The sequence below is a fragment of the Pseudoliparis swirei genome, chromosome 12, assembly GCF_029220125.1.
Source record: "Pseudoliparis swirei isolate HS2019 ecotype Mariana Trench chromosome 12, NWPU_hadal_v1, whole genome shotgun sequence".
Taxonomy (NCBI): domain Eukaryota; kingdom Metazoa; phylum Chordata; class Actinopteri; order Perciformes; family Liparidae; genus Pseudoliparis; species Pseudoliparis swirei.
In genome coordinates, this window is record NC_079399.1 from 3,462,526 (window position 1) to 3,476,970 (window position 14,445).

General features: G+C 47.6%; 1 protein-coding gene across 2 annotated transcripts in view; it reads right to left on the reverse strand.

Annotated features, from left to right (window-relative positions):
* Positions 1–6,455: 6,455 nt before the first annotated feature.
* Positions 6,456–14,445, reverse strand: part of runx2b (RUNX family transcription factor 2b) — a 25,723-nt gene continuing 17,733 nt past the window's right edge. Inside the window, exons 4-6 of one of the 2 annotated variants that reach the window (XM_056428114.1) lie at positions 13,582–13,752; positions 10,692–10,853; positions 6,456–7,752 (exon numbers count right to left, since the gene is read on the reverse strand). In XM_056428114.1, coding sequence (XP_056284089.1) covers positions 7,265–7,752; positions 10,692–10,853; positions 13,582–13,752 — 821 coding nt within the window. In that variant the 3' untranslated portion in view covers positions 6,456–7,264. The remainder of the gene's footprint in view (positions 7,753–10,691; positions 10,854–13,581; positions 13,753–14,445) is intronic. The other variant, XM_056428115.1, reaches the window with a different exon arrangement.

Below are 14,445 nucleotides of genomic sequence, written 5' to 3' on the forward strand. Positions count from 1 at the left end.
ACGAAACGGAGAAGAGTTTTTATTCAGCGGTCCCAATCAGGCGCGAGGAGGCGGAGCCGTTAGTCTTCCAGGGCCAACGCCGATTGGTCGGGCGTGACCCAGTGTGACCCGGCGTGACCTGGCGTGACCCGGTGTGACCCGGTGTGGGCGGCTCGTGAAATGGGAGCGTGACGACCGAGAGCCGCAAATAAAATAATATTTTCACAAGATCGGCTTCTGCCTTTTTCTTTTCTCCTTTTCTCTCGGTGATCAATCAACAATCCGGGGGATGGGGGGAGGGAGGGAGGGAGAGAGGGGGGGGGATGGAGGGAGGGAGCCGGATCCAGGTCCTGAAGAAGGGTTTAACAAGTCTGACTGAGTTGATCCAGTTCAGTTCAGAGAGAGAGGGAGAGATCAAATCCAGTTCTCCATCCATACGGAAGAGAGAGAGGGAGTGGGGGGGGCGAGAGAGTGAGAGAAGGAGGGAAGTAGAGAGAGAGAGGGGGGGATGGAGGGAGAGAAGGGAGGGGGGGGCGAGAGAGGGGGGGTGAGGGAGGCCAGGATGGAGGAGGGAGGGAGTGATGGCCGTTGACAGGCTTAAATAGAGGCTTCCCTGCCAGCGCCTGACTCCATCCCTCTTCTCTTCTCTTCTCTTCTTTTCTCTTCTCTCTCATTAAGAACAGAAAAACAAGCCGGGCGCCGCCATCCGATATGCCGCCATGTTGTTTTTCCTCCAACGAGTCCTGAACGACTTGAAGGATCTGCGACGGCGGCGGGCGAGCGAGTGTTTACCGAGACTCGGGACTTTGCCAGGAACAACAAGTCGGAAAAAAGGAAAATAAACGTGTGTTTCCAACGGGGGAAAGTCAGGAGAGACGAGACCTCGGCCCTCGCCGTCTGGTGATTAGACCTCAACGCCGGCGTCCTCGGGATCCCCGCCGCTCGCGTCCAGCTGGCCGCCGAACAGTCGGAGCGCCGGGCGGCACGCCGCCGTTAGTGCGCCCCCCGGTGGAGTCGGTACCGGTCGCCTCGGAAACGCCGGGCTCCGCACGCCGCTGGGCACCGGCTGACACACATGAGTCATGTGACACGTGACACATGACACATGACATATGACATGTGACATGTGACATATGACATGTGATATATGACATGTGACACGTGACATATGACATGTGACATGTGACACGTGACACGTGACATATGACATGTGATATATGACATGTGACACATGACATATGACATGTGACATGTGACACGTGACACGTGACATATGACATGTGACACGTGACATGGCATGTGACATGTGCCATATGACATGTGACATGTGACATATGACATATGACATGTGACATGTGACATATGACATGTGACATATGACATATGACATGTGACATATGACATGTGACATGTGACATGTGACATATGACATATGACATGTGACATATGACATATGACATATGACATGTGACATATGACATGTGACATATGACATATGACATGTGACATGTGACATATGGCATATGACATGTGACATGTGACATGTGACATGTGACATATGACATGTGACATATGACATGTGACATATGACATGTGACATGTGACATGTGACATGTGACATATGACATGTGACATGTGACATATGACATGTGACATATGACATGTGACATGTGACATGTGACATGTGACATGTGACATGTGACATGTGACATATGACATGTGACATGTCGGTAGGAAGATCGTGTTTTGATAGAGCAGCACGGTATCGGGTTCTCGGCGTGTCCCCACAACCGGCTCCGGAAGGTTCTGAGTGACTTGTGGTGAAGTATTGATCCGCCCGGCGCACGCCTGCGGTTTGGGTCGAGAGAGAGAGAGAGAGGGAGAGAGAGAGAGGGAGAGAGAGATTCTTTTTTCTTCTTCTGCGTATTTTAAATAATCAGGCCCCTGAACTGAGGCAGCGAGATGATAATAAACACTTCTGATTGGCTCGTTTTTGTTTTACCTTAAATTTTTTTTGGAGAGGAGCAGCTTAAAAAAAACACGAGTCTGCAGACCGCGGAGCCTCAGGGGGGGGGGGGGGGGGGGGCTTTAACGCTGCCGGTTAGATTTACTGGTTTGGGGGGGGGGGGGGGGGGTACCACATGAAATAACCCACGGTCACCGGAGAAGGATGTGGCCACCGTGCTAATTATGTGAGATGATGATGTCAGGTACGGGATACCTACAAGTGAGCCCGCTCACTTTATCATTCACGGTTGTAAATCATCGCTTCGCCTGCAGGAAACAACGCGGCGTTTTATTTTCCAGTCATAAACTATAAAACCTGCCTCCTCTAACGGGAGTTATGATCCTTGGGGGGGGGGGGGGGGGGGGGCTAAAGCAGAACCAGACCCGATGGCAGGCATCCCTCTTAAGCCTTGCATCCCAACGTCACCGGTGTCACCGGGTCTCACTTAGTCCAAGGTGTCTCCTTCCTCCTTCCCTTGTCTGGGAAGTAGGAGACAGACAAGGGAGTTAGGAGACAAGGTATCTCCTACCTACTTTACAGACAAGGGAAGTAGGAGACGAGGTGTCTCCTTCAGTGTAGAGGAGTACTTCCACTAACTAGGTTTGGCCACATCCAGTCTGCCTTTGGCTGAGTGGAAACACGACAGTGTGGGTGGCCCCCCCCCCCGAGGTTACATTATATTTTTTTAAAGAAGAAGAAAAGAAAACCGCTAGAGTGCGCCAAAGTACACCGTTATTGTTGACTCAGTGTTAAGTTCTCCTGGAGCTGGAAGAGGGATGAAGGGGGGGGGGGGGAGGAGGAGGGGGGGGAGGGGGGGCTCCATTACCACCCCGTCAAATTAAGATCACTCCATGGCTCACGGACGCATCCCCAAGGTGGCCCATCGCCATTGGTCGAGAGATCCGATGACTCCAGAGCAGAGGGGGGGCTGCTCGCCCTGGAGTTTATCTGGGGTCTAGATGAGGAATCAAGATGCACACACACACACACACACACACACCCCTGTTAGTGGAGACGGAAACATGTGAGTGCTGCCGGACCCTCGAGGATCACTTCCCGCCTGAGCTGCTCCTCTGGAACCTCTGCAAAGGTCAAGTAAACAGTTTGTGTATGAGCTGTCAGCTGTGTGTGTGTGTGTGTGTGTGTGGCCAGATTGAAGTGGGTCCGTCTGCTCGTATTCTTCTCTTGTTGATTGCATAACATAAGTAAGAGAGCTGTAGGGTGTGTGTGTGTGTGGGGGGGGGGGGCTCTTAAAACGAGTCTGCCTCGGCCGTCTCTCCCGTTCTCGAGGGACATTATGCTAATTTTCTCCGGGTGTCTGGGTTCCCGGGTTCATTATTATAATTGCTAGACGTGGCTGAGAATGTGAACCCGAGAGCAGCGGGGAGCGGTTTCCACGCAATCCATATTCAAGGAACACACACACACACTCATCTGTGTGTGTGTGTGTGTGTGTGTGTGTGTGTGTGTGTGTGTGTGTGTGCACGCTTAGATTGGCTCTATTATGTCTTGGAATAATGTGAAACAGCTCCGGGTCTCTGTCTCTGGTCCTGTCTCCATCCATCGCTCTGGTTTCCTACTGTACCTTTGAAATGAAGCCATGGAGGCAGCAGTGGTCTGGCTGAGGCCCCCGGACCGGCCTCGGGGCCCCTAGACCCCGAGACAATAGGAGCCGATGGAGATGACACCACTAAATGGGCCTCCGGTGGTGGGAGGAGATACTCACCTCTGATTGGCTGGTTGGGTCACATGGTCTGCTGACGTCATAACATGTCCCCTTTAATAAGAGACTGATGAGCCAACAAGGTGTCTCCTTCCTACTTCCCTTGTCTGGGAAGTAGGATACAGGCAGGGAGTTAGGAGACAAGGTGTCTCCTACCTACTTCCCAGACAAGGGAAGTAGGAGACAATATTTCTCCTTCCTACGTCCGTGGTCTGGGAAATAGGAGAGAGATAAGAGAGTTAGGAAACAAGGTGTCTCCTACTCCTACTTTCCACACAAGGGAAATAGAAGACAAGGTGTCTCCGTCTGGGAAGTAGGAGACAGACAAAGGAAGTAGGAAGGAGACAGCTTGTCTCCTAATTACCTTGTCTGGGAAGTAGTAAGGAGACAAAGGAAGTAGGAGACACTCCTCTCACCTTTACACACTTTAGATGCTCACACGTGACGAGCTTCAGTAAATGTGAATGGGGTCCTTCAGCTAAATATAGTAGTCATGGAATTGCCCGATTAAAAATCTGATTGTAATGTAAAGTGTTTTTATTGAAATAGATTTTACTGGATGTGTTTTTGCTTTTCTTCATACTTAAAATTTCTTTTTAAATCTTTAAATCTAATAATAAATTTACAAAAAAAGATCTAATAAGAGAGCAAATTTATCTCACAAAACAAAGACACATTAAACTGTTCAGTGCGTATGAAATGATGCCTCTCCCACACACACCATCAATTAGAGAAAGAGGGGGCGGGGTTTAAAGGAGAAGAAGTAAGTTACAAAATTCCTATTTTATTCTTAAAATAAACAAAATGTACAATCACAATGCCAATTTCACTCACTGTTGTCAGGTCTGTCTGTCCCTTTAAAAAACAAAAAAAACAAAAAAAAACCTCACTTGATGATCTTGATGAAATGTACCAGTTTCCTGACAGTTCATGAGAGAAGAAGCACAACAACAACAACAACAACAACAGACGACAACAGAGTAAACGTTTACATACGAGCAGGGTACGCTATGGGTCCTGGATATCATACACGTTGATCATTAAATAATACACGGCGCGTTACGCAACATTGAACCAAGAAGAAAGAGGAAGAGGAAGAGGATGGACCTTGTTTACTGAAGAAGAGGAAGAAGAAGAAGAAGAAGAAGGAGAAACACACACAAACAAAGCAGAAGAGGACAGGCGGTCAGTGCTCGTTGACGTGTAAACAGTTTTCAGACCGTTTCCTGTTCCGAGTAAAAAAAAGAAAGAAAGAAAAGCAGATTAAATAAATTCCAACAGATGTGCGTGGTCATTTATAACGGGAGGAGGAGATTACACTCGCTTTTTTAGGAGCTAAATAAAAAAATAAAAATAATAAAAAGACTTGAGTGTGTGTGTGTGTGTGGGGGGGGGTTAATATATTTTGTATTTATTATATTACCTCCACGCATATGTATGGATGCTGTTTCTTTCTTTTAAAAAAAATAGTGTCTGCCTCGTGAGATCAGATTCACCTCCAATGAAAAAAGTTATCCATTCTGAGTGTGTGTGCGTGTGTGTGTGTGTGTGTGTGTGTGCGTGTGTGTGTGTGTGTGCGTGTGTGTGTGTGTGTCTGCCCCTGCTGGGCAGCCCGCTGCAAGTGCTGCTAGAAATAAAACAAAAGAAATAAGTGCTTTATGAAAGTGTCCCATATTGTGTGTGTGTGTGTGTGTGTGTGTGTGTGTGGGGGGGGGGGTCCCAGTTTGCTGCCAGCAGCTGCATCCAATCACCCCTGCGTGTGTGTGTGTGCGTCTTACATTTTTTTTTTTTACACTTTTCCCTTTTAACTTTAACTCTCCAAAAAAACAGGAAACCTCAACGTAGCAATTGAATTATTTTTTTCCGGATGATACGGACAAATTCTGAAAAAATAATATAAGAAAAAAAGGGGGGGATGAATAAATAAATAATAGTCTGAAGGAATGCGGCCGCCTCTCTTCTCGTTGTTCCCTCCGAGACGGAGAAGAGAGGAAGAAAAGAGAAAAGAGCGAAGGAACAAACAAAGGAAGTGTGTGTCACACACACGCAGACAGACTTTTTCAAAGCCGTCTCTCGCTCATGATTTTGGCAGATTGTGGGTTTTTTATCCTCCGATAATCTTTAAAAGGAGGATTCAGCCGGACTGGATATGAAGAAAGAAGATAAAAGCTTCTCCTGGCTGCCGGTCGGTGGATGAACGTCCCCACGATGTCTCACTGGACATTAAAAAGCATAAAGTATATCCGTGTGCACGACAAAGACGTAATAATAATATTAATTTCTTTCCTCCTTCTATTTCGCGGTGCGCAGCCAAGAGGCTCGATACCAGTTATTGCTCAATAACCGATAAAAAGGTTTGATTCCGGGCCAAATGTGTGTCAACGCCTCGAGAACACGGAGAAAAGTTTCACCAGAAGAAGAAACGTGTAGCAATACTCTTTGGAAAAAAAATTACATTTCATATTGGAAAAAATTATTTAAATCTTTGGGAATTTTAAAAAAGTAAAACAAATATTGAAATTAAACTTCTCACTCTGTTAAATTATCAATAATAATAAAATAAAATAAAAATGAATTTCATATTCGAAAAGAATTATTTCAATCTTTGGAAAATTAAAAAATATATTGAAATTAAACTTCTCACTCTCTTAAATTATCAATAATAATAAAATAATACAAATTAATTTCATATTCGAAAAAAACCCCGATTTAAATCTTTGGGAAATTAAAAAGAATAAAAAAATATAGAAATTAAACTTCTCACTCTCTTAAATTATCAATAATAAAATACATTTAAAAATGCATTTCATATTTAAAAAAAACCGGTTTCAATCTTTGGGAAATAAAAAAAAAATATTGAAATTAAACTTCTCACTCTCTTAAATTATCAATAATAATTAAAAAAATTCATGTTAACTTATATTCAGATTACACTGCTTTGACTCAAGTTTCAAATAACAATACATAATTTATGGCTTTTATAAGTTAAAACTAAGAAGAAAAAAATAAGAAAAAAACGCATCGATTCTACAATTCAACGTTTTCACCCACAAATATAAAATATACAAGTTAAATTAATAGTTTTAAAGCAAATTGACCGTTGAAGGCGACACACGCGTCACGCTCATCACTCGCTACTCAGTGCCTCGCTTTGCATCTCGATATTGTCGTAAGTACAAAAACATGCTCTGCAATAATAATAATAATAAAAAGCCTCATTGGTGAAATACAAACACTTTACAAAAAGAGGACATTTTTTTAGATTTTTTTTTTTAACAAATATCGTTTTTGAAGCATCCCTTAGCTCGTGGATTATAATAAAACAGAAATCCTCCCCAAACAAATACAAAATGTCTCTCTCATTATTGCTGTGAGAATGATTCCCTCCGTAGTTCCAGGGAGACGAGTGCATGAGTCTCTTCTTTTAAACTTCTTTTATCTCGATAATTTCCGAGATCGCTGATGAGAGCTCAAAAAAAAGAAAAAATCCTCTTTTCAACAAAAAAAGAAAAAAGAAGTTATTTTGTGCTTTCGGCCGACCTCCGACCTTTTCTTCAATACGGCCGCCAGACGGCTTCATCCATGCGGCCGCCGGAGTTCAGCACCGTGGGGGAGTTGCTGTGGCTGCCGTCGCCGCCGTCCACCCCCCCGCCCTCCGTCTGGCTGGGCAGGTTGGGGTTCACCAGGCTGGTCCCCGTGGACGCGCTCGTGCAGGGCGGGATCATGCGGGACGGCGAGCGGTCGCCGCCCGGCACCATGGAGAACTGGTAGGACCCGGACGACGCGCCGTAGTACAGGTACGGCGCGCTGCCCGTCTGGAAGGGGCCCGTCTGGCTCTGGGCGGAGCCCGGGTACGGCGGCGGCAGGTAGGTGTGGTAGTGGGCGCTGCCCAGCGACATGGCGGAGGTCACGGGCGGCGCGGTGTAGGCGAAGGTGCCCGGGTAGTGCATCCGGGGGCCGGAGAAGCGCGTCTCCGCCAGCGGGGGGAGGCCCGGGAACTGGCGCTCAAACTGACCCGGGAACGGGCTCAGGTCGGAGGAACCTGGTGGCGGAAAAGGGGAACTACATCATCGGATGACATCATCGGACAACATCATCGGATGACATCATCGTGCACGCAGGAGTTATTGGACTTTATGAGGATTCACAGGGGTCATACACAGGACCAATGAACAGGGGTCATACAGGGAGGGAGAGAGGGAGGGAGAGAGAGAGAGAGAGAGAGAGGAGAGAGAGAGAGGGAGAGAGAGAGGGAGAGAGAGGGAGAGAGGGAAGGAGAGAGAGAGGGAGAGAGAGGGAGAGAGAGGGAGAGAGAGAGAGAGGGAGAGAGAGAGGGAGAGAGAGGGAGAGAGAGAGAGAGGGAGAAAGGGAGAGACGGAGAGAGGGAGAGGGAGAAAGGGAGAGGGCGAGAGAGAGTGAGGAAGAGGGAGAGAGAGGGAGAAAGGTAGAGAGAGAGGTAGGCAAAGTGAGTGAGGGAGAGAGAGAGAGAGACCAATGATTTCTAGGCCTTTAAAGTAAACGTTGTATTAAAACTAACAAAGAGAATCACAAAACATTCAGTATAAAACCTTAACCCTTGTGTTGCCTTCGGGTCAATATGACCCGATTCAATGTTTAACCCTCCTGTTACCTTTATATTTACTAACATATTTTACCCTTGAGGTCAATATGACCCCAGCTATTAAAATCTCCAGAAAATTATTAGAATTAATATTGTTTTCCAAGTTTAAGTGTGAGGTACTTTATGTTTGTTTGTTAACTCCCGAAAGAACACCGACATTAAACATTGAATCGGGTCAAATTGACCCGAAGGCAACACAAGGGTTAAATAACTCAAATGAATAAGAGACAATAGTTTAGATTAAATAATAAACATCCGTGTCTCCGTTACGGTGCGTTCACTTGCAGCGTGGACAAAAGTATAAAAGAGCGAATGACGACTTCTATAAAGAACGTCACTCTTTTAAAAGAATATACATGATTTATAACGCAGCGTAAATGAACATTTACACGACTTTTCACAAAACTCTGGGGACGTTTTCCAGGCCTGGAAAACGACATTTTTAGATTCCAGGACTTTTCCAGGAATTCCAGAAATTCAATTCCTGATAAACAAGTTCTAAACACAGCGTGTTTAGAACTTGTTTATCAGGAATTGAATTTAACCAATAAATCCCTCGAGGAACGATTTGTCCGATGGGTTCTGGTTCTGGTTCTGGAAAAAGGATCCGTGGGTAAATGTTGTGATATTCCCCGTTTGGGATTTTCTTCCCGTCGACTCAACGTTTTGATAAAGTTCACAAACACATCACAGAGTTCCCGCGCCTCCGACCCTGTTTACGCTTCTGCATATTTATGTTCCCGTGTGTGTTGGCGCATGTGTATCTGTGTAACTGTTTATGCATGCAAATGTGTGTGAGTGTGTGTGTGTGTGTGTGTGTGTGTGTGTGTGTGTGTGAGTGTGTGAGGCAGTTGGGATGAATCAGGAGCTGCACATGTGGAAACACTTTGAGCAGAAACAGTTTCCATGAGATCCATAATGAGGCGGGCCGGAGCTCTGATGTGGCTCCTCTCCTCGCCTCCCGTCGGCTCCAGCGTGTGTGTGTGTGTGTGTGTGTGAGAGAGAGAGAGAGAGAGAGCAGCTCCGTCTCGCCCTTCGTTCGTCTCTTCGCTTCATCCCTTTAAAAAAAAAAAAATACTCCCCCCAAAAAAAGAACCGCGAACTGGCTGTGGCGAGCTTCGCGCAGCAGAGTTTAAGGAGAATAGGAGGTCCACCCCCCCCCCCCCCCCCCAGTCTCCTCTCAGTGGTTTGGTCCAGCCGTGGCGCTCTTATCATAAATCACCAGGCGTCTTCTGTGTCACCATGTCTGCTGTGAGAGGACAGGGGGGGGGGTAATAGTGTGTGTGTGTGTGTGTGTGTTGGGGGGGGGACAGCCAAGCCGGGTGTTTGTCGCCGGGTAGCATGTGCTGACGATTATGAGGCGTCCCCCGTTTGGTTACCGAGGCGACGGTCTCCGGCGGTCTCCGGCGTGATCGTGATCTCAGACATGTTCAATAAAATAAAAAAAATAATTACAAAAACTCTTGCTTTTAACATTTGGACGTCTCGGGAATAAAACGGTTTTATGAGTTTAAATGAAACCAGAGCGGCGTCTCCACGTTCAGAAGAGTTTTCTTCTCTTCATCCCTTCTTCCTTCCTCCTGTCCCCATGAATTCGCCGCGTTCACTTAAGCAACCGGAGCTTCTTTCCTCCAGGTGTGCATGTGGGGGGGGCGGGGCTAAAGGAGGCGGGGCCTGGGGGCGGGGCTAAGAGCTTGCGCCGGAGCGTCCGTATCGGCTCCTGCTCGTCCTCGTGTCGCGTTCATCCGGTTACAGAGGCGTCGACATGAGAGGGGGGGGGGCATTATTATTATTTTTTTTTTAACAAAGCCTGACGCTCTTGAGATGAAAGTCGAAAGTGAAGTGAAGACCGATCTAATCAGAGCTGACGAGGCAGCTGGCTGGATTATAAACTCCCTCTAATGCAGAGTCACACACACTCACACACACACACACTCACACACACACACACACACACGGCCACTGCTGCGTCACACACACACACACACACACACACACACACACACACACACGTGCATGGCAGGGAGTCAAACAGGTGGGAGGGAAACTGGTCCGGCGGCATGCGGGGACGTTTAAAGGAGCGGGAGACACAGATGCTGCCGTTATGGCAAGCCGGGCACCGAGGCCCGGGCAATTACCCAGAATGCCTTGCAAGGCGAGCGGCGCATCGCCATAAAGACACTTCATTCAGTCAGTCAAAGGAAGCCCTGTTATTATCCCCGGCCTGTTATTACCCGGACCCCTCTGGCATCAAAGGCTTGTGGAGGAGACAAACCCCCCCTCCCACCCACCCGCACAAAAAATGAATCGCCCCGGATTACTTTGGGGGTCGTGTGGTGGAGTGTTTTCTCTCTCTCTACCTGTCAGTCGCCTCGGCACGTCGCTGATGGCCGGCAGCCCCGTGCCCCGGCTGGAGGAGAGGGGGGCGGTGGAGTGGAGCGAGGGGGACGCCATGGGACTCAGGTAGGACGGGTAGGTCTGCTCGTAGGACCACGGAGGAGAGGACTGCGACTGCCGGGGGTCTGGGGGGGGAAGAATAGTTAGCGGTTGCCCATCACATTCTCTTTGTTTTTGTTTGTGACCGGAACACAAACAACAACAACAACAACAAGGTGGAGGTTGTCTGTGTGTGCGGCTCCTCGGGGGTCTGGAGGTGAAGCGTCAGTGATCCGGTGTTTACCCTCCAGGAGGAGATCTTCCTGTTTGCCTTAATAAAACATGGAGCTCCAGAGAGGCTCGCTGGCACACGACCAGGACGTAAACACGCCGGCAGCACACACACTCTGACTGTGTGTGTGTGTGGGGGGGGGGGGTGCATTGCGACGTGGGGTACGTGAAAGTCGGGGGCCGGTGATGTATCGCGCTCTTTTTTTGTTCAGTGAAACTGCAAAAAAACAAGAAATAAAAAGTCTAAAAAATATATATACTTTATTAATCCCCAAGGGGAAATTTGTTCTCTGCATTTAACCCATCCTTAGTTATTAAGGAGCAATGGGCTGCAGTGATGCGCCCGGGAAGCAACTGGGGGTTCAGTGCCTTGCTCAAGGACACTTCGACTGGCAACAACTAATGGGGAGAGCCGGGATCGAACCCACAACCTTGGGGTTGCAGGACGACCCTCTTACCCCACTGAGCTACAGCCGCCCCCAATATATAATAGAATGTGATTTAAGATGTTTTTTTTTACTTATTTCTATTTATTTATTTATTTAGATTCTTTATTTATTTCTAAAAGAAGGAAAAAATCAAGGAATAAATTTTTTTTAAAATAAAAAAACCTGATTTAAGATGTTTTCTTTATTTCTTTATTTATTTTTTTCTTTTTTTAATATTATAATTACTTTATTTTTAGAACTTTTCAAAAAAAAAAAACAATAAACAATTGTGATTTCCGAATTTGTATTTATTTATTTACCTTTTATATATGTTATTATTTTTCTTTCTTTTTTTGTTCAGTGAAACTGAAAAAGGACTCTATTTACGGATCGGTCCCAGGGGGGCGAAGCCTCGCCGAGCTCATTTGAAACTAAATAAAGAAATAAAAAGACGAGCGTATTAATTATCCGGACGCTAACGATGACGAATGGGAGCTGACGGACGCGTAAACGTGGAGAAAAAGGCCATTAAAAGAAAATGGCTGACGGCGCCCGCGCCCCGGAGGCCGGGCTTGGCGCTGCGCCTCGGCCGCGTCCGCTTCACAAGCTTCCGTTTCCGAATCGATACGAGAGCCGCACCTGAGAGCCGGAGCACTTAGCGCGGGCGTCTCCGTGGGCCCTGCACCTCGCCTTGCAGGCGGAGGAGCGCCTCCTGCCCACTCAGGCCGCTCCGCCTCTTCCACGAGGCTGGATGTCATGACTCATACGTTTATTTTTCAGGACTCTAAACCACATTTACATGACGTGTCTACACGTGTGTGTACCTTTAAATAACACAAATGAACGAGAGACTATAAGTGATCAAACGATTAAATATGTCTATGTTTATTCTTTTAATCAAACGGTGTAAATGAAATATGAATAAAACATTTTTTGGGGGGACATTTGTAAAAAAAGAAGTTTATGAATCTCACGCTCAGAGAATCCTCAAAATATTGTAATTTTTTGGAACGTGTGAATGCAAAAGGTCAAAGGTCATAAACTAGCTACACAACAAGCAGACGCACAACAAGGCCATTTAGACCTAGTGGTCGCCTCACATACACACACACACACACACAGACACGTACACACAGACACACACACCCACACACGCAGACACACACACACACCCACACACGCAGACACACACACACACACGCAGACACACACACACCCACACACGCAGACACACACACACGTACACACACACACACACCCACACACGCAGACACACACACACACACGCAGACACACACACACACCCACACACGCAGACACAGACACACACACACACACACATGTACACACACACACCCACACACGCAGACACACACACACGTACACACGCACACACACACAGACACACACCCACACACGCAGACACACACACAGACACGTACACACACACCCACACACGCAGACACACACACACACACACACGCAGACACACACACACACACACATGCACACACACACACACACAGACACACACACACACACACACATACTTTCTTATGAAACAAGAAGTCAAGAAGTTATTTCTAGTTGATCAGAGGCTGGGTTATCTTCTTCTTCTTCTTCTTCACCTTCTTCGTCTTCAGCTTCTTCTTCTTCTTCTTCTTCTACTTCACCCTCTTCTTCTACTTTTCTTCTTCTTCTTCTTCCAGCCGGACCTCAGCACTCAGAGTCCCAATATGACCAATAACTCCATAATAAAAAACTAATGTAAGTCATTAAAAAAATTAAATAAATAAAACACTCGTCTTATTTAAATTGTCGTTGTTCACTTTGTCTTTTTTTTGCTCGCATCATAACAAAAACAGACGGCTGAACCCGGTCCGATCCTCCTTCTCCTTCTCCTCCTCCTCCTCCTCCTCCTCCTCCTCTGACTGACAGCTGAGAGGAACGAGGTCATGTGAGTCTGGATAGAGACGCCATTGTTCCGGCTTCAGCTACACGGCGCCGACGCAACGCACACGCGTGAAGCAACACGAGGGGGGGGGGGGGCAAAGGTCAAGAGACTTGCTCTGGGACGGCTCACGAGGGGGAAAAGGGGGCGGGGCCTCTTTTTATCACGGGGGGGGGGGGTTCTACCGAGGAGTCGGCGGCTCACCTGAGATCTGCGTCTGTCCCTGGGGGTTGAAGGTGTTGGCCCCCGCGTTGAGGGCGGGCCGGGGCCCCCCCTGAGCGGGCATGGCCACCCTCACCCTCATCCTCTCGAGCTCGCTAAGGCGGTCTGAGAAGAGACCCGTTTTGGGCGGGTCCTCGAGTTTCTGACGATGTCCTGCGGACATACAAACACAGAGTTGTTTTTTTATTTTTATACGGCGCGTCGTCTGTCGGTTACTCTCCGTGAGGGGGGGGGGGGTGGGGGGGGGGGGCTTAGGATGCTACATCCTGCTAATTAAACAAAAAGAGACTCGGGCAATTATCTGTGAGCGGAGCTGGCGTGCAGGTGAGAGGCGTCGTGTTTGTTCTCCTTCCTCAGGTAAACACGCGCTCTCACGCCATCAGCGCGGCGTCCCCGCGGGGGGGCGGCGGCCTGCGCCAAGAGAGGTATTCAATATCGTTTATATCTCTGCCAACGCTAAAGAAAAAAACTTCTTTTTTTCACGTCCCTAACGTCAAACCAATCCCATATGCAAATCCTGCACACACACACACACCTACACACACACACACACACACACACACACACACACACACACACACACACACACACACACACACACACACACACACACACACACACACACACACACACACACACACACACACACACACACACACACACACACACACACACACACACACAGGGCCGGATTGATCTCTGCAGTGGGAACAGCTATACCTGCCCCGGGGCCCAGGTGGAGAGTTTAGCAAAGGTGGGGTTGAAAGGGAGGCGCACACACACACACACACACACACACACACACACACACACACACATACACACACACACACGGGCACACACGCG